The 27,371-nt window shown below is 44.0% G+C and overlaps 1 protein-coding gene across 5 annotated transcripts in view; it reads left to right on the top strand.

The window, feature by feature from the left end:
* SH3KBP1 (SH3 domain containing kinase binding protein 1) overlaps positions 1–27,371 on the top strand; it is a 355,548-nt gene that overhangs the window by 285,604 nt on the left and 42,573 nt on the right. For all 5 annotated transcript variants that reach the window (XM_079765733.1, XM_079765735.1, XM_079765736.1 and 2 more), the window contains 3 exons: positions 9,631–9,682; positions 13,118–13,198; positions 16,659–16,818. In XM_079765733.1, the coding sequence (XP_079621859.1) occupies positions 9,631–9,682; positions 13,118–13,198; positions 16,659–16,818 (293 nt within the window). The remainder of the gene's footprint in view (positions 1–9,630; positions 9,683–13,117; positions 13,199–16,658; positions 16,819–27,371) is intronic.

The following is a 27,371-nucleotide window of genomic DNA, read 5'->3' as shown; positions in this document are numbered from 1 at the left end:
AGGATACTAAACAACATTGATGGTGTAGGTGCTGCTTATATGAATGGATGTAATTGTTCAAGAAGCTAGATGGTGTCAATGCCCACCAAGATTATGCCCTGCAGATTGTTAGATTTGTTTGAAGCCTAGGGTCATGCCCTTTAGGCTTTTTCTAGCTTACTTTCTTTTATTGTTTAGCTGAAGGATATTCTGTTCCACACCTATTATTCTCTCTTGGAATTAAGTTTGGAGTCCAGAGAACCTAGATCCTGCTTTCTAGTGTTTTCTAGATCCTTGATACTTATTGCTGGTCCATGGACCACACTTGATCAGCATTACCAGTAGCTTTTTAGAAATACTCAGACCACACCCTAGACCTGGTACATCAGAACCTGCATTTTAACAAGATCCTCAGGTGATCTGTTTGGAAATTAGTGTTGGACGTGCTGGTATAGGAGCAGGTATCTGTTTAAGTGATAACAGCCCCACTTTCCAGTTCCCAGACATATCTTAGGAGGGGCATACATTCACAGAACAGAGAAGAGCTCACCATGCTGTAAAGAAATTTTCCATCAAGCAAACTCACTTGAGCCTTTTTTACTGATGACAGTTGATCACAGTGGTGGGTATCAGTTGACAGAATCATCCCTGACAAAAACAGATGCTAACACTTAGTCACAACTAGATAGTAAATGTTTTGAAACAATAAGACACAGAAATGAAGTTTGGCAAACATTTATAGAGTATAGTGGTTGTGACTCTAGACTGTAGCATCTGATAGACATGGGCTTGAATCCTGGCTCTGTCACTTACTTGTTCAGTTCAAGGTCAACTTACTAAATATCTCTAAGCCTCAGTATTATCATCTATAAAATTGCGAGAAAATTTGTACCTACCCTGTTGAACTCTTGAGATGATTATCTGAGATATGATGCATATGAATTCCTTAGCACAGCACCTGATACTTGGTAAATGTCCCATACATGTGAACTATTCCAAGTCTTTGCAATTATTATTACTACAAATGTGGGAAGGCTCCAGCTAAAACTGTGCAGTAATTATAGAAATCTGACTCTGGTTCTTTTTACTTCAACTGGTCAAGTCAACACAGAATTATTGTTGGTATCTTAGTGAACTTCCATGGGAATCCCAATGAATCTAAGAGCTCTTATAGTCTTTAAAAAGAAATACGATGCTTTATAAAATATATTTATAGAGACAAGTGAGCACGAATGGCATAATCTTCATGTTATTTCTTACATTTTTCAGTATCTGCTTTATGACAATTATGCTTTATGTTCATTTATTCACTCTGTATTTGTTGGTTTCCTTCTCTAGGCTGGCTTCTGTGCTGGCTGATGGGAAGTAAAGAGTACACACGGTTGATGCCCTTGTGCACTTAGAATTGAGCAGTAAGTCTTCTATTCAGGGCTGTAGAAACCTGTCACATTTTTCTAAAAGCACACTGAGGTGGGCCTCTCTTAGGGAGTAGAGGCAAGAGGGTCATGTAGACTGCCTGTCTCATCCTTATCACCTATCTTTATTTTTTTAATCCTCACCCAAGGATATTTTTTCCATTGATATTTAGAAAGAGTGGAAGAGAAGGGAGAGTGACATGGAGAGAGAGAGAAACATCAATGTGAGAGATACACATTAATTGGTTGCCTCTCCCACATGCCCAGGACTGGGGATTGAGCCTGCAACCGAGGTACGTGCCCTTGATCTGAATCAAACCCATGACCCTTCAATCTGCAGGTCAACGCTCTATCCATTGAGCCAAACTGGCTAGGGAAACTGATCTTTGCAAGCCTGGTAGAAGGTGGTCACACCCTGAAGCATTTAAATGCCAAGACCTTCATGGTGATTCTTATCTCTTTGGCTAAGGAATGAGCAAGTATGCTGTCCTATTAGACATTTGCCACCTTCTTGGTTCTGATTGAGGTAATATAATTTTGAAGGCCAAGATAAAGTCTGGATCATCCTTTTAATAAATGGGAAATGCCTCTGGTTGCCCACATGATGGCACCCAGTCTTCTAGTTCCCAGTTATATTTTAGTGGGGCAATAAATTCACTCAGGCGAGAGAGGCTCCATGGTATACTTTTCTAAAAGCCCTGCTTTGTTATGTAAGGTATTAAGGGAAGATTTCCACAGAAAGAGTGAAGTTGTCAGTGATGAGTAGACTCATCTTGGCTTGCTTGTTGAGGCATGCATACTTTTTGGGACCCCATGGGCATCTCTCCAACCTGAGACAAGCAGCCAAAATCTCTTTGATATATCTTTTAATCTTGTCCCTAAGAAGCAGAACACTCAATTTTAGAGAAACAGTAGCCATATCTGTCAGACAAAGTAATACCTACAGCTGAGAAGACATTGTATAATGTGACATTTAGCTTTTAGAAAATTCAAAGTATTGCATCCTTTTTCATCCTTTCTGGCCTATAAAACCAGTGAACCAGCTTGGCATTGGTTGTTATACCAGCCTTTATTGCTGCACCCAGAGTATTGGTGAGTTCATGATGACAACGTGACTGGAGATGAGGCTGTTGTTTGCTGCGTCAACTATGTAAAGATGATTAGCATCATTAACACAAAGGCACTATGTGAATGACAGAGTTTGAAACACTATTCTGCCACTAGTTTCAGCAGATGTCATCTTGTCTTGCCAGTGGCTGGGGTTGTAGTCATTCACACAGAAAAGAAGATGATCTGTGATGATTAGGGTAGATAGCAGCAAACAGCATTTATTCAACAGCAGACCTCTTGAAGGCAGTAGGCATCACTGAAGTATCCCCACAAGGCTAGTATATTTTCTGCTGGAGTGGTTACCACAGGGCCTTTTGGAATTCTTGACAGTCTTTCTTTCAGAGAGTGACACTACGGGGCTTTTCCTCAAGATATTCCCGGAGAGCATCCACTGATCTGTTGGTGCAGCCGCTGATCTGTTGGTGCATATTTTAGAGTGATTATGTAGGCTATTTCCCAGAGAACCTAAATTCAATGGCTGTCTGTTTATTTTGAGCCTTGACAATAAAATTGAATATCAGAATGGAAAGATTCGATGTTCTGAGAGCTCTAATGAAGCAGTGCTCTGTCATTATTACTGAAGGAAAACGGGGACCTTGGGCTCTCAAGAACAGCAGAAACAACTTCCCACTGTCATTAAATTAGAAGAGGTTTTCTGAAAGATAGTGTTTTAAGAAAGTCTCAGGCCTCAGTCCTTGTAAGAGAAACTGTGAAAATCACCAGAGGATGTTATAGTTCTAACATGCATTGATTTGGAGGGCTCTTCTGAGTTTTGCCATGTCAGGAACTGGGGTGTTGCTAAGGTTTACATAGTTTCCTTAGTTAATGTTTAACAGGGGAGGAGGGTCTGCCTCTTAGCCCCAGGGACACAGAAACCCACCTTCAAAGATATTTAAACATGTCCATGACTGATGCATGCTCACATTTGCCAACTCACAGAGACTTACTCAGGAGCAGACTGCCATCTTACAAATTGCAACAAGAACAGAACATCAGCCCATCTGGATCATATGGATCTGCCTGCCTTGGGCATTTGTTCCCTATGGGCCTGATTCTTTAGAAACCAGATTCTATAGAAAACCATCATTTACTTGGTGCTTTCTTGGAGAGCAATGACTGAAAGAAAGAGGAGCTAGTTGTTCTCATGTAGGCCCTCACAAGTATAGCTTGAGGCCCCCTCAAGCACCAGAGGGAAAAGTTTGCCAAGGGAACTCTATGTTGAATTCAGCTAAACCCACATGATGCTTGCAAGAGCACTGCACCATTGGCCTCGGCAATTCTCCATTTTTTTGTTTTCATGCCTGACCAGATCCTTCCTATTCAATATCAATTTTCAGACACATCGTGGCACAATCAAGTAGGTCTACCATGTTCACAATTACAATTGAGTGCCAACCTTAAGATCCTTCTACTCAACTACAACTCTTAAGATTGCTCTAAACAAGGAGGCACCGATCGGACTATCGGGCCTCAGAGGGAGGATAGGGGAGGGTCGGGGGAGAAGGGAGAGATCAACCAAAGGTCTTGTGTGCATGCATAAGAGCCTAACCAATGGTTAAGTTCAACAGGGGGTTGGGGCATCCATGGGGAGGGGTGTGGGATGGGAATGGGGGGATGAGGACAAATATGTGACACCTTAATCAATAAAGAAATTTAAAATAAAATAAAAAGATTGCTCTAGATCACTCAGCAGGAGTTTTGCAGGTTCCAACTTTTACAGGAAAGGAAGTTCCTTCCTTGATTCACATAATGGCTAATCCAATCCACCATAGGTGAATTTTGCTGGCTTAACTCAGACTGCACTCTCTTTTCCCAGTTCTTAGGCTCCTTACCTTAGCCCCTATCATCTGACAACGCAGTTTATGGAACTGTTCTCAGTCAAAAATTTCTTTGCTCTTAGTCATTGCTTTTTCAGCCTTTTGAGAACCACTATTCTTTCCAGTTTTCAAAGATGTCCAATAAATGATTTCCCTTTATTTAGTCTTCCAAAAAGAAACAAATATGTGCTTCTAATAACCAGCATTATGGAAAAATTAACCTATAATATTATTTGTCTGTACATTTAGTTTCCTGGGTACTTTCACCTGCAGAGGTGGGGATTGCCAAGGCATTAATGTCACCTAAGCATGGTCTAATGGTGGAGTCCTAACTGAGCTCCCCTGAAGTGTCCTGGATGGTGCTCCTTCTGTCTTCTCCATTTGTACTTGCATCCTGTACTCTTCCAGTTGAGCCCCTCATTCACTATACTCTTGCCTGAGGTGGTTGTCTCTCATCACTTCATCTGAACTGTATTCTCCTTGAAAGCAGAGCCCATGCCCTGAACTTCTCCTTCATGTGTCTTAGTCCATTAGGGCTGCTATAACAGAATACCATAGACTCAGTGGCTTATAAATAACGTAAATTTATTTCTCACAGTCTGAAAACTGGGAAGTCCAAGATTAAGGTGCTAGCAGATTTGGCATCTGGTGCAGGCCCACTTCCTGGTTCATAGACAGGTATCTTCTCCCTGTATCCTTACATGGTGGAAGAGTTAAGGGAGTTCTCTGGGGTCTCTTTTATAAGGGCACCAGTCCCATTCGTGAAATTCTCCACCTGAATGAGCTACTCTACACACAAGCACATTGAGGATTAGGTTTCAACATATGAATTTTGGAGTCATTCAGTAGACAAGCATTCAGTCCATAGCAGCATACATGGTACATGGTTGCAATCAGGAATCCTTTGTCCTTTGGTCATTTTGTGACAAGGTGTACCTTTCCTTCCTCTGTCTCTCTTCTACTACTTGCTACTCTCTCCTATACTAGTAAGAAAGAAGAGGAAGTGGGAAGCCGAGATCCTTGTCAGATTTCTCTTCCCAGACAAAGGGATGTCCAGGTCATTCCATCCAGACATGAGGTCTGGGCATGGAGTTGAGGCATCATTTTCAGGGTGGGGTGGATGGAGCAAAGGAATGAGCCAAGGATTGAACTGAGAGAGTATCTTAGGGAGAAGCTGAATACCAAAGCCTAGGTGACTCCCCAATAGGTAGGCCAGCAATCTGGAGGGCCCAGGTAAGGGGGCAACAATGGATATAGACCACCAGGCCAGAGGCTAAGAAGAGGAAACTCGAGAGAGACCCCACCAAGAGCAGGTTCTGTGGTGGCTCCTCAGGATCTCCTGTGTTGGAGACTCTGTAGGGTGCAGAGGGGCAGTTATAGACACTGTATCCCGAGTATTGCCCCAGCTACACACCTCAAATGTATTGTCAATCCACCAGGAAGAGGGGAGAAAGGGGCAGAGGAGAAACTTCCATGAGGGGTACCCTGGTCAGGAACTATCCATTTGTATCACCCTCTCCAGCCTCAAATATAGACACCTCCAGAGAACTTAGGCAAATGCCTGGAGACGGACTTCCCAAGGCCCCAAATCAAGCTAAAATTTGCTTTCAGAACCTTACCACATTCCTCTAACAAAAGCCCCCCAAAATGTGTGGGGCCAGATTGTTGAAGGCAGACTGGCTCAAGAGGCCAAGTGGTGAAGGAAAATTCCTGCCAGGGAGGATGGTTGAGCCAGATGATGAGCTCTTTCATTTGGGACTGGCCAGACTTGCCAAACAAGGGGCAGAGTCAATTCTGAAATCCCTCGGCAGGAAGCAAAACTTGCCTTCCTGCTATCTTCACTCCAGAACATTAAGATCTATTTCCTTCCTGGTCATAATGGTAAGAAATTGAATCTAGTTATTATACAGTACTGAAGAATGTTGTTTGTTGTTTCTCTGTCCAAGCCAACAGCTCTAAACACAGGACTCTGTGCACTGTATTATGTAAAGACCTTGGGAGGTATTACGCGATCCCCTCAATCAGAAGATGTTGGCTCATTGATTTTGTTCTGAACATTTTTATGTTGGCTCTTTTTCAATGAATTGCTACAGTCTGGACATTGAGAGAAGTGAGCTCTGGGCCCACTTTGGCTACCACCTAGCTGTTGATATGCCCCTCTAGGCCTCAGCATAGCCCTAAGGTCCTCTGTTTTCAGCATCTACCTGCAAATTGAACAGGCTGAAGTCACCTGAGTTTGGAGTTGGAGTGCTTTACTTTCACCATGGGGAGGGGGAATACAGAGAATAAATAGAATAAAAATCCATGACTTACAATACTCACCTGAGTTGAAGATGTTTCTGTCTGCACACTTACGGGTTAACAGTGGTAAACCCCACAGAGAAAATGTTGACCTACTGCTTAACCTGGAAGGCCCTGTAATGCCATCTTCTTTATCCAGTCACAATTGGACATTTTGGGGGAAATTAACTAAGTGATAAGCTTACGTTTTTTTATATGAGAATTGTGAACTCCTATGATGAATTTCTGTTACGTTTGGCTACAGATTTACCCAGCCTGCCTTTCAGTTATCACTGCCCTATCTTCCCATTATATTACATTACAAGGATTAAAAAAAATCAATGTAGGCTCATGTACAATTCTTCATCAATTATTTGGGGGTTGGTCTAGAGCGACATGGAACCCTGACCCTGATTTTTGTTTAAAATGACTTTGAAAGACATCTTATTTGAAAATGTGTCATCATTTCTCACTGAAGGAGGCAGGAAGGCTAAGTTTGATGGAATTAGAGTGAAGTCAGTCAAGGAAAACAAAAAGGACAATCTGTAAACCTACTCTGCTAATAAGCAAATCAGGCACCTGGCCAGCGTTGATCAAGTGTAGTGGGTGCAAGACAGACAGCTCACAAACTGCTCCTTCCTTTGAAAACTGCCCCACCTGCCTCCGCAGCTGCCAGGGCTCCAAACAAAACCTCACACCTCTGCCTGCTTCCACTGCCACATTCAAGCGTGCTCTTGCCACAAGCACACTTTTCACACGCTGTCTGTTAGCCCAACAATTCCCTTGGTGCCCCTCTGCTCTGCCCTGTCACATTTCATGTCTGCTACATACCAAAGGTGACACAACACTCAAGGCTTTTGTTCTTTGCAAGTCATCTTGGGAAAATATGATGACTTGCAGTTGTCTTTTTTTTAATTTGGGGCCCTGTGGTTTGAGGCAGGGTTGCTGGGGGAACGGCCTCAGCAAGACGAGGCTCATATGAAAGTTTTTAAACCAACAGAAGGTGAGGAAGACTTCTGCGGGGTAGGCTTTGTTGGGGCTTGGCTGGGAAGAATTAGGCCACAGGGTGTTGGCAGTTTCGTGAATAAGAGATTACTCAGATCTTGAGGTAAAGGAAGGGTAATTGGCAGAGCTTCAATGTTAACTTTATTAGGTTAACACACAGCTGTCCCCAGTCTAATTCATACAAAGACAGAAAAGGGAAGGAGTTGGGGTAGAGATCTAGAAGGAGCTGGCAAAAGGGGAAAGAGTAGTGTAAGATCTGTGAACTGGAACATCCATGGGGGGAACCTATGTGCAAGAAGAGGTGGCCTTTGAGTAACTTCCTATTTTAAAAAATAATAAAATCTGTATGCATGTAGACAAGACAGAAAAAATATTAAGGAAACACACGCATGTATGCACTCGTAATTCTAGAGATCACTACTATAAATTTCTTGTTTTCCATTCTTTTTCTGTGTGTATTATAACCTAGTTAAGCTCATACTGTAGCTGCAATTTGATACCCGTTCTGGTTGTGTGGCTTTTTTTTTTTTTCATCTTTAACCAACTACAGCTCCTTGTGCTTTTGTAGACTGTGTGTGGTTTAAAGACGTGATCGTTTGTCTTGTGGATGCTCTCTGGCAGGATGCACCCTTCATAGTGATTAAGAGCATTCTGTGGGTCAGACAGTTCTAGGCTAGACTTCTAGTCCCTTACTCCATTTAATAGCCTGGTGACTTGGGGAAATGCCTTCATCTCTCTAAGCCTCAATTATTTCATCTGCAAAATGGGCATAATAATATCACTACTTATGGAGTTTTTCTGAGAATTAAACAAGGTAGTGCTTACTGACTCCCTCTGCTTTGAAATTGCCTTCTCTTTAAAAGGGAGGTAATATCATTGCCATTTTACAGATGAAAAGGGTTAGCTAAGTGAGGTCACTTGCCCAGTGTCCATGCTAATAAACTGAAAGAGCCAGGATTTTTATTTTTAATCCTCACCTGAAGATATTTTTTTACAGAGAGTGAGAGGGAGGGAGGAAGGGGAGAAAGAGAAACATCGATGTGAGAAACACATCGGCTGGTTGCCTCCCGGGCACCCTGACCGGAGCTGGGGTTCAACCTGCAACCAAGGTACATGCCCTTGACTGAGAATGGAACCAGAGACCCTTGGGTCCTCAGGCTGACGCTCTAACCACTGAGCAAACCAGCCAGGGAAAAGAGGCCTGATTTTTAATGACAGATTCTGAAGCCCCACCTCTTTGCCCTCCATTACTCAGGGGTAACTTGGCTAAATCACCCACCTAGTAAAGAGCTGAGGATGGGCAGGTTCATTTGCTGGTCTCTACCTGACCATCTCTCTCCTACAGTCAATCATGGTGAGCAGGGAGATACTCTAAAACCGGTTCAGGAATGTATGCCATTGATTGCATTGCTACCTCTGTCACCTATAGAGTGACAAGATTTGAGAGTAAAACAAGTGACTGATAGGCAAAGAAGCTCCATTCCAGTTTCCAGCGTATAGCTAGCCTGAGGAGGTCCTTGCTGGCAGCCTTGGGAGGGAAGGGGGCAACAGGCTTAGAACCCCACCCAGTTGCACCAGCCCCTGAGCCTGAGTTTTGTTGAAGGTCTCACATCCAGAGAAGATCTGATTTAAAGCCACCCCAGTGACTCTTTTGGAATCGCTCGGTTATTCAGCAGATTAAATCTTAATTGCAAATGTGTTTTCAGCGTAGGAGAACCATTGTGCTTGCTGGTTTCAGGCCATTTTTTTTGCTGAGCCAAGCTTTTCCAGAAGGCTGTTACAAATTTAGAAAGGGGGAAATGGTATTTCATTTGTCCATCAGAGTTTTGTTTTGCAGACTGAATATATATTTTAGTGTTTGTTTAAAGGTGCTAACATCCCTAAAGAGAGAATCGCTCATTTTTTTTTTTGAGAACTTCTCTATACTGTCCACACTACATCTAGAAAACACTGTCTGTGGTCCTTATGTGAGAGGCCAGCCTCGACAACAGTCTCATGTGGTATCATTTTGATTACTTTTTCAGAGACCCAAGAAGCCACCTCCTCCATCAGCTCCTGTCATCAAACAAGGGGCAGGTAAGGTACCTTTCTGTTCCATCAACACGGTGTGCGTCATTCTCTGCGTGTATTTACAGTGTCCTTGGTAGAACTCAAGATTCTTAGATTCAAATGTCACAGGATGCCAAATTGGGAAGTAATGATTTGGTCTCAACAGGGAGTTTTAAATAACTACTGTTTTTCCTAAAAAAAATATATAAACATATCATTAAAATGTATCCCTGATACAGCAAAAAAAAAAAAAAAAAAAAAAAAAAAGTCTAACCTCCCAAAGCGAATGACCAGAAAGATTTGGCTTTGGAATAAACCAGTTTTTGTCTGCTTTGTTTTTATTGGTTTAATAAACGGCTTTTGAGGCGAGCAGAACTGAATTGTCCTCCTTCACCTATGCTTGCCAGATCGAGGATCAGCTTGGAGGGGATCGCTTTCCACAGGTCACAGTGTCAATGTACATGATAGTGGCACTGAATTTTCAGTGTCTGTCCCATGTAGTTAACTAAAATTTGCACTTACTTCACTTACCCCCCAACAAAAAAAAATTTTCCTATCAATAAATATTTTTCGCCAAAACCGGTTTGGCTCAGTAGATAGAGCGTCAGCCTGCGGACTGAAGGGTCCCAGGTTTGATTCCGGTCAAGGGCATGTACCTAGGTTGCGGGGACATCCCCAGTGGGGGGTGTGCAGGAGGCAGCTGATCGATGTTTCTCTCTCATCGATGTTTCTAACTCTCTATCCCTCTCAATTCCTTTCTGTAAAAAATCAATAAAATATATTTTAAAATAAATAAATAAATAAATAAATAAATAAATAAATATTTTTTTCCTCATGATTTTTTTAATCTTGAAGAGTCTAATTCACTTTTTCTGTGCAGTTCAGATATTAAGGTTGAATAATATGTGAAGACTTGATGTCAGACATTGGGTAACTTGTTGCATGATGGAGTATCATATATAAAGATGATAATTCATATTTTCCAATAAAACTCTTTATAATTGTTAAAAACTAATTATAGAGAGAAATTCCTCCATGAATAAGTAGATAAGTGGCATTTTAAAAATTAGCAACTAAAACAGAAGAAGAGTAGGGGTATTTTTAGTTCTACACAATAATTATGACATTTCTGTAGCATTTAAAATATGAATAAATTTCTAGATTGGTTATTCACAGACTTTTTAGGAGGGATTTTTTTAAAAGTTCTTTTGGCTCACCAGCTTGGGTGGAAAAATCACCTTGACCCCAAATTCCATTTTCATTCCCTTCAGCATAGTTGAGCATTATAGAGATTAAGCCCTGAAATGGGATGTTAATTACATCTCTGCTCTGCCCCCATCCTCCTCTGCATTGAGCAGTTTAGTTTTGCCACCTAGTGGTTCTGGCTGGATAACTATTTTATTGTGCTGAAATTAAAGCAGGTTATTGATTTTCTTGTCTCTGAAGACCCTTTCCATAGAGGCCTTGGTGACAGATGAGAGGCCAAGTTGATGAGTTGAGTGGTCCAAGGCTCAGGTAGCCTAGAATGTAACTAGGATTGGATTCTTCATGGTAATAGGATTGTCAGTTCCTCCTGTATCTCTATGAATGATGCTGGAATTCTTCATTGTCATTAGGAGAATAGATTGTAGCATGATAGACAAATTCTTATCCTTTTAAAACAATTTTACCAAGGTTATGCTGGATCTCTGAGGGCAAAGCAAGATGACATTTAATCTTCCTAGATTATTGTTGCTCATTTATCCTGCTGAATGATTTTGGGAACTACTTTGTAATGGGGAGGTAGATATTCATATTTTCCCCATCATCAACTTTCCTTGTGTTTGATTATTTGACATAAAAAATCATATATGGAATGGACAGAAATCAGATACAGTGTTTAATTTGTAGAGAGTCATTAAGGAGATTTAGGTAAAGTGTTCAGTGAATTTTTAAAAATTCTTTTGGCTTCTTATGCTATATATAATTGAGATTTTAGTACCAAGCACCCATCCATAAGGCTGGTCATGTAAGGAATTGTCAAGCACTCAGCCAAGTCCATAAGTCAGAGGAGTGCTTGTGAGTGATCGGTTTCATGTGTTAGCTACTTTTCAAACGTTGGTACGTGCCTGAAGTTACTGACACTGATGAAAATGCCAGGGGAAGGAGTCACTGCAGTCAACATGGGTAAAGATGAAATGCTAGCCCTAACCGGTTTGGCTCAGTGGATAGAGCGGCGGCCTGCGGACTGAAGGGTCCCAGGTTTGATTCCGGTCAAGGGCATGTACCATGGTTGCACGCACATCCCCAGTAGGGGGTGTGCAGGAGGCAGCTGATCAATGTTTCTCTCTCATCGATATTTCTAACTCTCTATCCCTCTCCCTTCCTCTCTGTAAAAAGTCAATCAAATATATTTAAAAAAAGATGAAAAGCTAATTAGTGCATTTGGGGAAAAATAATACTTGAGGGATTCAGACACAAAATGAAAGGACTTAGGGAGAACTAACACATCTTCTCTGCACATCTCTCCACTTAAAAAATATGTCCTAGTTACTACTGCTATATAGCAAACCACCCCAAATTTGGCAGCGTAAAACAACCATCTTCTTATGCCCACGAATTTGGGGGTCAGGAATTTGAACAGGGCATGGCCAGGGTGTCTTGTCTCTCTTCTCCATGATGTCTGGGACATCAGCTGGGAATTCTGGACTAGCTGAGGCTGGCTGATCCACTTTGAAGATGACTGCTTCCCTCTCATGTCTGACTCCCTTTGGCACGGGTAGCTGGAAGGCTGGGGCTGTAGGCTAGAGTGACTATACCTGGCCTACACGTGGCCTCTGCAGCATGATGGCCTCAGGGCAATTCATTCTTACATGGAGGTTCAATATTCTAACAAGTAAAGCATAAGCTACATGGCCTTTTAGGACATAACCTTGGAAATTATATGGTATTGCATTGGCCACTGGTTGAAGCAGTCACAAGCTCACCCATATTCCAAACAGGGGACATAAACATTACCCCTTAATGAGAGGGGTAGCGAACCCTTTGAAGCCATATTTTAAAACTGCTACAAAGTGGAACCCAGGTCCCTGTGAAATTCCTTTTTATGTATAGAGCACAATATCCCCTTATTTGCATATTTTGAAGATTGACTTCCTTATTTATTTATACACATTCCCCACCTGCACCCAAGAATTTCCTGCGACTATTTTGATGCCTAGGGGAGTCAGACCTAAATATTATAAAATATTAGTGGTGTTCTTATAAATTAAGGATGTATAGGCAGGCAAATTTAATCACATAGGACAGAAATGGCTTCTGCTCTGTTTCTTAGCAACTTGTGTTTGCCAAGTAACAGCAGCACTCAGCCTAGGAAAAACATCTATTAACTTTGCTGTTCCTAATAAATATTAAAAATGCTGGTGTGTCTAATAAATGAGTAGAGAAAATATTTTCTGATCACTGCAATCCTTTCCCCCCTAGGTACCACTGAGAGAAAACATGAAATTAAAAAGATACCTCCTGAAAGACCAGAAACGCTTCCAAACAGAACAGAAGAAAAAGGTATGAAATCAAGTCTTCACTGGCACTTCTAGAACAGCAAGAGACGAAGCTGTCTGTCACAGGGCTAGTCCAGATTATCTACAGAATTTCTTTGGAATATGATTTTGATTTTTTTTTAAATATCTCATATCTAAGGAAATAGGAGAGGGGGTTATATGGTGTTTTTCTGGGCCAGAAGTTCTCATCAAATAATAAAAAAAAAAAACAGGCCCGGTCACTTAATACACTGGGTCTCTTCCATCCCAATCTTCCTGCCATCACCATCCTGCCCTCACCAGCAGCACTCTCATCTTCGGTCACTCCTGGGCCTTTGACCCTGGCTACAGACACATGTCTTCGGTCAAGAGTGCTAAGAGAGGGGAAGCATGGGAAAACTGAAAGAAGCAGCTCAGTGTCTACAGTCCCCTAAAGGTGGTTAGAAATGTTATTTGCAGGGAAGGAGCTTAACCCATCTCACACAGTCAGTTTTACAAATGTGTTTGAGTTCTACCATTCTGAGTCTCTCCCAAGGAAATCTACATGCTGTGGAAGGACTCATTTTCTTGGGTGTCTAAGATTTGATTGATCACACATTTTATGGGAGGAAATGCTATGTTATTATTATGAACAGGAATCAGAGCACATTCCATTTTAAAAAGCAGTTATTTGTAAGTCACAAGAGAAATGCTGAATTAATGAATTCAATTATTTGGAGGTGCTCCTGGGTGGCCTCGTGAAATTTTATTGTAAATTTTAATATTTTATATCAGCTTGCCAAAAGTTTTACTGACATTGTGAGCTCTTAAGAAGTTGCACCTATTTTTTTCATAGTGAAGAGTTAAAACTTGAGTTGTGGAACCTTATTATAAAGGCCAGGTATGTATCACAGATCAATGAAAAAAATAGCCATTGACCATGTGCCATATAAATAGCTCTTTGATAAAAGTGTGTGTTTTTTTGTTTTTTGTTTTGTTTTTTGTTTTTTTTTAATATATTTTATTGATTTATTACAGAGAGGAAGGGAGAGGGATAGAGAGGCAGAAACATCGATGAGAGAGAAACATTGATCAGCTGCCTCCTGCACACCCCCCACTGGGGATGTGCCCACAACCAAGGTACATGCCCCTGACTGGAATCGAACCCGGGACCCTTCAGTCCGCAGGCCGACGCTCTATCCACTGAGCCAAACCGGTTTCGGCAAAGTGTGTGTTTTGACATAACCCAATACTTACCCCTGTCCTCATGGAGAACACACTGCTAGTTTCTGACTAATAGCCAGGCTCCTTGACAAGGACACTTCCTGCTCTGTTCCATGCTAAAAGACTCAGCTTACATGTGAACAACTGCCCTACTTGGCTGGCCAAGTGGCCACACACTTCTGGTTCCTTTCCTTCCTAGGATCCATTGTTCTGTGCCACAATGGGTCAAGAAGGCAGAAGCCCTGATCAAAAGCAACAAGGGTTGGAGCATCGTCCCATACACCAAAAAGTTTGTTGGTTCGATTCCCAGTCAGGGCACATACCTAGGTTGTGGGTTTGATCCCCGGTCAGGGCACATACAGGAGGAAACCAATTGATATTTCTCTCTTACATCAGTGTCTCTCTCTCTTCTCTCTCTCTCTCTCTCTCTCTCTCTCTCTCTCTCTCTCTCTCTCTCTCTCTCTTTCTCTCTCGCCCCTCTCTCTCCCTTCCTTTCTCTCTAAAATCAATAAACACATACTCAGGTGAGAATTAAAATATATATATTAAAAAATATATCTTTCCTCTTTTACTTCCTTTCTCTCCTCCCTTCTTTAAAAAAAAAAAAAAAGTAACAGTCCTGGCCAGTGTGGCTTAGTTGGTTGGGCATCATCTCGTGCACCGAAAGGTTGCTGGTTCAATTCCCAGTCAGGGCACATGCCCGGGTTTTGGGCTTGATTCCGGGTGGAGGGCATGCAGGAGGCAGCTGATGGATGTTTCACTCTCACTTCAATGTGTCTCCCTGTCCCTTCCTCTCTCTCTAAAAAAAAAATCAATTAAAAATATATTTTTAAAAGCAACAGAGAAGCCAGGGAGCCAGCCCCACCCTAACACTTGGCCTTCCATCCCTTCCAGCAGGAGGAATCTTCCTTCCTTGGTGTTTCAGCTGAGTCCTTTCTCTTAGCATTCCTGATGGGGCATATTCCCGCACTGAATTATGGTGGGGATGAGCACTATGACAGCTACTCAAATGCTGATGGGCTTTTAAAAGTTTGGCCAATTGGCCTGGGCACCCAAACAATATGAGTTTGTGTTTGCAAGTAAAACGTGTTCAGAGTTCCAGCTACAAGTGAATATAGGGACCCCGCCTGTCCTCCAGTGGGCAACTCTCTGAAGTTCTGTCTTTGTAAAGGAGAATGTGGATACCAGCTTTTTAATGCCATGAACAGGACAAGGCAAACTGAGGACAGAAAAAATGCAGCTGTCACAGAGCACTGCCCAGTTGGGCCAACAGACCTGGCTTTAACTTCATTTTAATAGCTCTGACTCCAAAAACCCTTGGAAACAAAATACCTGTGAAGCCCCAATTTACCTTCCAAGTTCAAACTGCACAAAAAGAATGCCAAACTAGTCCTTGTTCCCTGAAACGGTCCCCTCATTATAAGCTTATGGCCCTTTACACAGGCCGACCCGAGAGGTGTCAGGCCTCTTTCCTCCCCACATCCAGCAGGTTCTGCAGGTCATTTACCAAGCCTGTCAACCATTTACTGAGCACCTGCTATGTGCCCGGTTCCCTGCACGATTCTAGAGAGATGACTAGATGTGGACTCTGCCCTTGGGGCTGACAGCCTCCAGGCTGTGCCAAACATGCAGACACCCAGCAAGTATCTAAGTGGAGCCTTTTTATACAGGGTTATCCTTTGTAGCTCAATGGGTCCAGCTGTTGAGAAGGGAACATAGTGGTTTCAAGCTTCAGCCAGGCCTTATAAGTAGGCCTAATGCTGAGTAGAAGTTTGCTAAGGGTGGTCTGTGGCTAGAAGGGCCCTGTAGGCAGAGGGACCATCATGAGCAAAGGCAAACATTAAGTTTTGCTCTATAGGGCTTCTCCTAAATTGACAAAGAATAAAAGATGTTCTTTAGCCTGGCCGATGTGGCTCAGTGGTTGGGCATCAACCTATGAACCAGGAGGTCACGGTTTGATTCCCAGTGAGGGCACATGCCTAGGTTGTGGGCTCTATCCCCAATGTGGGCTGTGCAGGAAGCAGCCGATCAATGATTCTCTCTCATCATTGATGTTTCTATCTCTCTCTCCCTCTCCCTACCTCTCTTAAATAAAATAAAATAAAATATTTTAAAAGAAAAAAAAAGATGTTCTTCAATGTCCAACTTCACTTTTGCAAATGGAACAAATGGCATTGGTGATTTTTTTTTAAGTATGAAATAAGCAATCTGCACTTAAGTACTGGCACTTACACTAGATCTGTCTTCTTTATGTGTTTTTTTTTTTAAACAATGACTTAAAGAAAGACCAGAGAGAGAGCCAAAACTGGATTTACAGAAGCCTTCTGTTCCTGCCATACCACCAAAAAAGCCAAGGCCACCCAAGACCAATTCTCTCAGCAGACCAGGCGCACTGCCTCCGAGGAGACCCGAACGACCAGTGGGTCCCCTGACCCACACCAGGTACTGTTCTGCTCTCACCCCTGGGAGGGGCACAGGGGTATGTGAGGGGTGGCCTAGGGTTACAGGAGAAGAGCCTTGAATGTGTCTGGCTGAGGGATGGGGGGCAGGTAAAGCTGCCCTTCCACCCTATTAGCAAAGCTGTCGAGGACTCTGCCACTTCTGTCCTTACTCTGGTGTTTGAGCAGAAGTGGGTGTGAGGCTGGGAGCAGCAGCAGAGCATCTAGGTCCTGCTCACAGGCAGGAATTTGCCCTGTGCTTTATTAGAGTAAGACCAATGGCCCTTCAGACTAGAAATGCAGGTGCCAGGCCCACCTCTCCCCTGGCAGTCCTGCTGGCCTGAGGTGCACACGCCTCACTAGCAGGTCCATCCCCTAATGCCTTCCCTGCTCTGTGGTGCCTTGTTCCACACCTTGACTGCACAGCCCTATTGTGGAACCCAGGACCCCAGCATGGCAAAGATTATATTAGTGTACATGTCTCTGAACTATGAGACCTTTGAAGTTAAGGGACATATTTGGTTCAGGCACACCTTCCAGATATGTCTGGTAAAACACCAATTTGTTCACTGGCTGGCTGGACTCATGTGTTAGTAATGTGGAATCAGAGTTGGGCATTGTGCCTTCCAGACCTGAGACACCGATCACTCCACAAGGAAGTGTTGTGTTCTCTCCACAGGTTCATTGCCAGAACTTTCTACCAATACATGTATAATATACATGTTGGTGTAATATACCAGAATAAGTTGGTGGCATGGAGGGCTTTTCACGTAACTGTAAACACACAGTCACTCACCAGATTTTTTTGAGCTAAGTTTGCATGATGAAAGTCTCACGGGGCTTCAGTGCCCTGGTGTTAGAGTCAGGCAGGCTTCAGGGCTCATGTCTCACCCTACCTCATAGGGTGAGACATGAGCCCTCACTTTCTTTATCTGTGCATTGAAGATGATAATGGAATGCACCTAAAAGGATGGAACGGGTAATTCCCAAGTATGTAACCCCATGCTTGTAAATCATTACTTTCATTGTCATTTTTATTACTGTGTGTCAAACTGGATGTATTGCAGTAAGACAAAGCAGCTCATTTACTTTCTAAAAAAAGATTTTTAAATTGTGGTAAAATATACGTAACAAATTTGCCATCATAAGCATTTTTAAATGTATGGGTCAGTGGCATTAAGTAATTCACATTGTGCAACCATCACCACCATCCATCCATAGAACTCTTCTCATCTCGCAAAACTTACGCTCTGTATCCCTTAAACAATAAGTCCCCTCCCCCCTCCTTATACCCCCTGGCAATAGCCATTATTTCTGTCTCTATGACTATGACTACTCTAGATGCCTCATGTAAGTGGAATCATACAGCATTTGTATGATTCCTGGTATGATTCCTGGGGAAACTAATGGGACCAGGACTGCTATTGAGTTGGTCAGATTTGGATGTGTTACACCCTCTTTGGCTGACTGACAGCAGAAGGCCATTTGAACATGCCCACAACAGGAACACTTGAGTGCTGCCATGATCTTAGCAAAGGCCACTTCAGTAGCATGGTCAGCCCAGAAGCTAGCACTTCAGATGAAAAAGGTCATGTAACCTATGAACTTCTGAAAAGAATAAGAACTACACAAACAGGGAGAATGGAGCAGCAAAGAGGCACATCATTTTGTGGTGGGTGAAAGAAGAACACACTCTGCTTTTGTTCTGTTAGTCATCCAGGGACTGCAGACATTTTGATTAAGTCAGTAACAATTTCCAAAATATCCCTGCTGTGCTTTCTAAAGATCTGATCCGAAAGGAAGTGCAATTCTGATGGCTTCTTTGTCTTCGAAGGTTGCTCTCAGCTGTCTCATTAAGGGATAGGTTCAGGCTTTTTGAGCCAACAATTAAACCTGCACACAAGGGGGAAGGGAGTGAGTAATAACTGCCAACTTTCTGGGCTCACAAAGGCCTCATTCCTCCTCCCTCTCCCCCCACCCCCGCCTCTGCTTAGCTCTTCTCTGCTTCCAGCCCTCCCAATATCCAGTTGTCCATTAGAAGTACAAGTCACCAAGGAGGATGCATGAGAGGGGTTTGTCTAGATGCCAGTGGGAAATGTAACTATTCTTCACAATGTGTGCAGCGTCTGAGCAGCCCCGGCCTCCCACGCCCCCTCCACCCTCTTGGCTGCCCAGTCCCCAGGGCACTGGTTTGCAGAAAGGGGAGACGGGGAGGAAAGCCCTGGGTTTCTTCCCTGACAATCCTCGGAAGTGGCAGGCCCAGGCCAGTACTGGGGAGCCAGTACCTGCTCTAACCACTTACACAGCCAGTTGAAGGGAGGTCAGTGCCTGCTCTAATTTGGTGGTTCTCAAACTTGGCATACATCAGAATCACCCAAAGAACTTGTTCAGGTCACTGGGCCACACCCCCACAGTTGCTGACTTGGTAGGTCTGAGGTGGGCCTGGGAATTTACATTCTAACACACTCCCAGGTGATACCCATGCTGTTGGCCTGGGTCCACACTGCCAGATCCCCTGGTCTAGATTCCCCCTAAGTTCTTGACAGTGCCACTCTCCTTCCCTGGCTGCCTCTCATGCATCTGTTAATGCTCCCCAGTTAGTACGCCCCTCTTCTAGAAGTCTTCCATTGTCTCTCATGGTCACTCTTTCCCCCAAATGCTGGATACCAATATCCATGTTTAGCCTATGGTAGGGTCCCATGCTGTGCCACTTGGGATGCTCACCCCCTCCCCCAGACTCTTTTACCAGATTTCAAGCAGATCAAGAGTGTGTTTTGTCATTTTCACATGCTTCACGGGGTTGAGCATATGGTAGTGGCTTATTTAACACACTTGTTGAATGCCATGGTTCCTAAAACGGGGGAGGTGCCAGTGCTCACATTTTGTTCACTTTGCCTGTCATCCTTCCATGCCTCTGAGAAAGCTCTGTAGCATGTGTGTCTTTTATGTTCTAAGTTACCTAGTGCACCATGGATTTCAACATAATTTTATTAAGAAAATCAAAGAAAGGCTTCTGTTTCTCAGTACTTTTGCTAGCCAGTTACATTGGACAACCAACCCATATAGTGGTTTATGAACATGTTTAGTTCTGCAAAATTCATTGAGGTAGGAATGGTAATGTCATTCTAAGAGTTTTGTGTCTGTGGTCCTCCAGTGAAAGGATATTGTCTGCTGTGTGAACCCATGTCTTCGCCAGGATATACCTGACTGGATGGCTAGTTGGATGGGTGATTTAACCCATGTATATACGTCATTGTTTGCCATTCTTGTTGGGAACCAGGCATACCACTCCTGCTGCAGTGTCTGAGCTGAAGCTTCCTCTCATCAACCAGAAAGCTCGCTGCCAAATGTGGCTTCTAGAAGAAATCGATTTCTTTCTATTTAAACAGGAACTGGCATGTTTTAGAAAAAACGAATTACATAAATTTAGGAAGAGTGGAATCTTTTCTAGATGTGTTCACTTAACACAATTATATTGCGGGATTACTATGTACAAAGCACTGTTCTGGATCTTAGTAATGGTGGAGCTCAAGCATTGCAGTTCAGTTTTCATGAATCATGTATAGGGGAGCTAGAGGACACTGGTGCACACTTGTATGTCCATTCTGAGCAAGTGGAAGCATGCCATTAACATATCCACTGGTAAGCATGTTCTTCCAATTTCTAGAAAGTAAGTGAAGATGGAATTTTTTGCTATTGTTAATCCTCACCCAAGGATTTCTTTCCATTGATTTTTAGAGAGAGTGAAAAGGAGGGGGGGAAGGGGAGAGAGAGAAAAACATCAGTATGAGAGAGACACATCAATTAGTTGCCTCCTGCACATGCCCTGACAAGGGCTGGGGATCAAATCTAAAATCCAGGTATGTGACCTTAACCGGGAATCAAACCCATGACCTTTCAGTGTGCGGGTTGATGCTCTAACCACTGAGAAATGCCTGCCAGGGTAAGATGGAATTTTAACAGGAAAAAAAGACTTTTTCAAAAATATTTAATACCAGGGTTGATTTAAAAATTGAATGCTAATAGGAGGTTCCACTAGGCCATAAGTGCCTCTTTTGTTTGAAAATCTATGCCTTGGGGATGCCTTGATTATTATTTCATGTAGGCAAAGAAAGTGTCTGCTTGTCTTGTCCAGCTCAGCATGTAACTAAGGTGGTTGTGGTTGAAAACGCATTTTGTCTACCCTATTTTCACACTTGAGAAAATACAGGCTCAAAAGTATGGCGCCTACTCACTTGTTTTGATATTTGATCATAAATATATTTCACTATACCTAAACCTTTTGTATATGTATGTATACACATACACAAACATGTAATGTTCTATGTCTAATAATGTGAATTATCAATTTATTAAATACTAGAAGCCCGGTGCACGAAATTCGTGCACGGTGGGGGGTTGTCCCTCAGCCCAGCCTGTACCCTCTCCAATCTGGGACTCCTGGAGGGATGTCTGACTGCCTGTTTAGGCCCGATCCTGGTGGGATCGGGCCTAAATGGGCAGTCGGACATCCCTCTCACAATCCAGGACTGCTGGCTCCCAACTGCTTGCCTGCCTGCCTTCCTGATTGCCCCTAACCGCTTCTGACTGCCAGCCTGATCACCCCCTAACCACTCCGCTGCCAGCCTGGTTGATGCTTAACTGCTCCCCTGCCAGCCTGTTTGCCCCCAACTTCCCTCCTCTGCCAGCCTGGTCACCCCTAACTGCCCTCTCCTGCAGGGTTGATCACCTCCAACTGCCCTCCCTTGCAAGCCTGGTCCCTCTCAACTGCCCTCCCTTGGAGGCCTGGTCCCTTTCAACTGCCCTCCCTTGCAGGCCGGGTGCCTCCCAACTGCCCTCTCCTGCTGGCCATCTGTGGTGGCCATCTTGTGTCCACATGGGGGCAGGATCTTTGACCACATGGGAGCAGCTATATTGTGTGTTGCAGTGATGATCAATCTGTATATTACTCTTTTATTTGATAGGATAGAGGCCTGGTGCACAGGTGGGGGCCAGCTGGTTTGCCCTGAAGGGCATCCCGGATCAGGTGGGGGTTCCCTTGGGGTGTGGGGCGGCCTGAGCGAGGGGCCTGCGGAGGATTGCAGGCCGGCCACGCCCCCTGGCAACCCAAGGGGAGGCACTGGTATCTGGAATTTATTTTCCTTCTACAATTGAAACTTTGTAGCCTGGAGCAGAGCCAAGCCTGCTGCTCCCTCAGGGCGGCAGCCATTTCTGTGGCAGTTAATTCACCTTCTACAATTGAAACTTTGTTGCCTTAAGCAGGTGAGCCCGGCCAGGGTGTGCAGAAAGCTTTGCTTCCCCTGTTGCCGCTGGCAACCCTGGCCTGCTCTCTCAAACTCCATTCTGCCGCCATTTGTTTGAATTTGTTTACCTTCTATAATTGAAACTTTGTAGCTTGAGTGGAGGCTTAGGCCTGCAATGGCTGGCAGAAAGCTTGGCTTGCTCTGTTACCTGGGAAACCTTGCTCTCTGTGGCTGTAGCCATCTTGGATTGGGGTTAATTTGCATACTCGCCCTGATTGGCTGGTGGGTGTGGCTTGGCTGGTGGGCGTGGCTTTTGTAGCGGAGTGATGGTTAATTTGCATATTACCATTTTATTAGAGAGGATATGTTCAGAAACCTCTATGAAAAGAGGTTCTGAAACCTGGAAGAAGGGTCCAAAATTTAAAAAAGAAAAATCTAAGGAAACTCTGAAGGAAAAATCTAAGGAAGCAGGCTGCTCTGAGCTCTAGTAATTGCATGCAGTGGAAGGCAGCAAGCCAGAAACCTGAGGGGCAGAGCAGGTGTGTGCCTTCAAAAGAAAATAAGCCTGATAGGGAAAGAGGTAGAAGCAGGCTGGCTAGACCAGAACAGGTTTGTTAATCTCACAAACACAGACACCCCACGTTGTAATATATTTCTTTTTCTTCCCAAAGAGCGGGGAAGCTGGAGCAGGAGATGATGAGCTTTACCCATTGTTGGTACAGCAGGGATTAGCCCTTGCTCTCCAAGTGGGGGCAAGTGACTGGCAGGGCAGGGGATGGGGACGGGTGGTGTCTGGGGGCCTTGAGTGACAGACAGGGGTCTGGAATGGAGGGGAAGCTAAAAAAAACATAAGGAGGAAGTGAAGTAAGCAAGGATGTAGTGGGAGAAGTCAGTTGTCAGAAGTACAAGATATGCTGGTCAGAAAGATGAAGTTAGTGCTCACAAGTTCATAGGTGAAGTAGGTCTGAAAGAGGGACTTGCCATTGGAAATGAATTACCTACATGGCTTTCATAGGCTCAGGAAGATGCAAGATCTGAAGTAGGGTCAGGTTGATATTCTGGAAGCCAGTGTCCTCTCAGATAGATGTCAGTGTTCTGGGAGTTGATTACATTCAGTGATAAGAAAGGTTCAGTAATCAGGGTGGTAGCAGGTCATTCGGTGAGGACATTCTGGATACGGGGAATTGATTACCATGGCTCAAGAATCCCAGAGGGCACTGTCCACTGACTGTAGATGTGGAAGCATCTGTTGGAGGAGAAATCTCAGTTGGGTCTTGAACACCAAGCCGTGATCAGGAGGCCTAGTGACTTCCCAGACCTGTACTGCCTGGACATGGCCTATTGCTTTAAGTTTTTCACACACCAGGTACCGTATTTTCCGGCGTATAAGACAACTTTTTAACCCAGGAAAATCTTCTATACGCCCAGTCGTCTTATACGCCAGAAAATACGGTACCTTTCCTGTGAAGGGCTGGGGGCTACATTGGGAGAACTGGAGCACAGTGGGGAGGGCCAGTCGCAAAATTTATACTTGTAACGAAGATACAGCCCTGGATTTCAGAGAGACACTAGGAGATAAATGACTGTTGAGCAGCTGGAGGCAAAGATTAAGTAAACATTTATATGCCAAACATCAACTAAGTGCTTAGGGAAGGGTGGATATCTCTCTTGAGACCAACTTACCCACATGGAAATTAATTTTTCTTTAGATTTGCACAGGCATCAGAACTGCTAAAGCCCTGGGGTTACAATTTAGCAGAAAATAAGCTTCCAAGCCCTGATTGCTTTGTGAGGTATCTGGCCCCCATGCCCACCAAAATAAAGCATTTAAAAAAGATTTCTTTATTCTTACTAGGTATAAACTAATCAATCAATTAATAATCAAAAGAGGAAGAGAAATATATCTAGAGTACATACACTTGTTTCCTAAGAAGGCGGGTAAAATGTGCATGTGGGTGCTCAGGCCATCATTTTGAGTTTAGATTACTCAAGTATTCCAAATGTCTTTCCAAAGAGCCCTAGTGATGAATTGTGAGGTGTTTGTTTCCCTTCGCTTTTCTATAATTCAGGACCAAGATATGCCTTTGAAGAATTCAGGAGAGAGATCTTGGCTAGAACTTATAGAGGTGGGTGTTGTTGGCTCATAAATGGCAGTTATAAGCATGGAATGGCTATAATCACTTCAGTGGATTATGGAGAAAAGAAGAAAGTAAAGACAACAGTGGGGAAAATTGTTTATTGGGTGGAGGAAGAACTAGGAGCCCTTGAAAAGGGTAGGTGCAGTGTGATGTCATGGAAGCTGGAAGACGAGAAGGTGGAGCAACTACTGATCCGTGGGTCTCACAGTTGAGTGTGCACTGTAATCACCTGCGGGCTTGTTAAAACAGAGATCACAGCTCCCCCAAGTTTGTAATTCAGTAGGGCTGGTTTAAGGACAGAGAGTAGGTATTTCTAGGGAGTTCCCATTGTTGCTAATGCTACTGGTTGGCTGAGCAAGCTGTGAGAACCACCAACTATTGTGAGCGCCAGGAAAGACTGAAACACACCCATGTGCTTTGGTCACTAGTTGGCTCTTGGTGATCCCAGTTGAGGCATTTCTGTACAATCATTTGGGGCAGTTGAAGAGAGAATGCATAGGCCATCAAGCATATATAAACTGATCTTGTGAGAAACTTGGTTATGGAAAATGGGTGCTTACGTATGGATTCACTGATGAGAGAGGATGGTATGTGTGCATGAGCACCTATATGCATAGTTATCAGGTGCCTACATTTGGCCAGGCCCTTTTCTAGGTAACAGTTAACTATGGTAACTAGGCCAGACATGGTTCCTGCCCACGCATTGCTTTGGAGCCAGGCACACTAGGATAAAAAACCCACCCCTCTACTTACTTACCCTGTGACTTTGAGCAAGGTGCACACTTCCCTGGGTCTCAGTTTCTGCCTCTGCAAAATGGCAGAATGAGGCCTACCTTGCCCAGGTATGCAGATTTAAACAAGCCACCATACCTGAGGCCCCTGGTTCTTGCCTGCATTTGAGAGACACTCAGCAAATACACACAAGCTTCTTTCCCTCCCCTGAGACAACTTAGTGGGTAGCTTTGGTGGGAGAGGGGTACCTACATGGTGGCAAGCAGGTCATGCTCGGTAGCTCTGCGGGAGTAAGGAAATATGGACCCCCTCAAAAAGCACTTCAGGAGGCCTCTCGGGGGTGGAAGCCTGAGCAGCCTCCCCCAGAGGCAGCAAGAGAGTCAGGGGAGTCAGAACTCAGGGAAGGCTGGGGACTGAGAGAGGATAGTCAATTTCTAGAGCATAGAAATCCCATTGGGCCATTACCTTGTCTGCATTATTTGCTGACCTCATTTCATTAGTGTGTCTAACCTTCTCTCTTTCCTTCTTTCCACTCACACTTAGAATGAATTTTATTTCCTGCAGCAAGAACCAACAGTAGTGACAGGGTTTAGTCCCAGTCCAGACAGAGGCACATTGATTTTCCTGCCAGCAATGGCCAGAACTAGGCAAGGAAACAGTAGGATGTAGTGACACCTCACATAGACACAGTGCTAATTGGTTCATATAATACTTTTTCCATGGCACCCCCACAAACTTTTCTCAGGGTTCCCCTCCTCCAGGCATCTTTAAAACCCCTTGCCCCTCTGAGATGCCCAGCTGTGGGTTTGCAGATGAGAGCTGCGGATGTCATCATCCTTTTGCCTTAGGGGGGTGTGGGCTTGTCGTGCTCTGGATGAGCTCTGAAGCAAGGCCTGTTTCCACACACGCCTGCAGAGTCTGCACAAAGAACAGAAATTTGGAGGAGAATTGAGTGGGCAGTGTCCCATCACCTTCCAACGTGTCTTCACCAACTATAAATAGCCACGCTTGTTTGTGCTCATCCAAACAAGGACGCAGTGCAAGGGGAGAGCTGCCAGGAAAACCACTCTGTTTCCCGCTCCTTGCACCCCTGGCCTGGCTCAAGTTGTCCCACATTTAAATGGAAAGTTTGTAGTAAAAAAAAATGTCTGTGATTCCTGGGACGTTCTTGGCCATCAAATAGGTATACAGGGACTCCACAGATATCAGCAGGGCCTTTGGAACCGGATTTCTGGGAAAGGGGAAGGAGGCTGATGAGTGAAGGAAACTGGCTTACTGCTGCTACAATTTTGTCCTTTCCTGATGGAAGGATTCAACCTCCCCGGGTGGTAACTTCCCTGTGCAGAATATTTCCAAAGGACTGGCTTCACATCTGCTTCTTGCACAGACAGAGCCCTCTTGTAGTTGTTTATTTAAGAGGAAAAAAAATCTCTAGAATCATAAAACATATGCATGTGGATGCTCATTTTGATTATTGCCATCAGAAGTGTGGTGGGCAAAGATACGACTGGGCATCAGAAACCTCCTATCTGGTTTCAGCTCTGCCACCAATTAACTGCGTGGCCTTGGGCACATAACACCCACCCTTGGAACATAGGACCCTTGTCTGTAATAAAATGAGGGCTTGAGCTGAGTAATCTGTATTCAGTTTTAGTAGTCAGAGCCCAAGTGTGAGATGTGATGAGTGGGCAGCCAGGAAAGCTGTTGGCCTCTCATCCTCAGTGGACGAGGGAAGTGAATTTTATAGGACCTGGTAGTTTTGCATTAGATGAGGGTGATAAAACAAGGTTGTGGAGTTGGAGCAAGAAAGAGACAGGGCAACCCAAGTCATTTCTCTGGGATTTTCATATTTGACATCTGCCATTGTCCACCTGAGTTGATAACCCCCGGGGTGGGGGTGAAAGCTGGAGAAAAAGGATTCTCGGTGTGCACTTCAGTGGTTTCCTGAGCGCAGGGGATGGGGCTTTTCTATCTCTTTTCCTTCTCTTCCCAGCTCTTTCCCCCCTATAATAATTTTTAGACAGTTAAAGCCCAAACGTTTACATTATAGTAATAGATCCTTCTGATGACAGGGAGAGAGCACTTCCAAAAAGAGTCATCATTGGGACTTGGGATCTTTTTTTTTTCAATGGGAGTCAGTGTGTTCACTCTTTTTCCCTTCATCACCACTCACCTCTAGAAGGGCTATAGGGTCGTCTTGGTAGTTTTTTGTTGCTGCTGTTAATGCTGCTAATTTATTTACTTACTTGTTTCCTTGTCTTGGCTTCCTGTGCACTCCAACACCTTTTCCAGGCCACATGTCTTGGCTTAACTGTCCCAACTTGGGCTAAATTGGGCCATGCCACTGGCTGAGCTCATGTTCTCAAGGGATGCACATGGCGCACCTTCCACGTTTCTGACTGTGCACATACCCGATCTCATGTCTCAAGTCTAAGTGGGAAGAG

Source organism: Cnephaeus nilssonii (genome assembly GCF_951640355.1).
Source record: "Cnephaeus nilssonii genome assembly, chromosome: X".
Classification (NCBI taxonomy): Eukaryota; Metazoa; Chordata; class Mammalia; order Chiroptera; family Vespertilionidae; genus Cnephaeus; species Cnephaeus nilssonii.
This window is presented reverse-complemented; position numbering and strand designations above follow the sequence as displayed.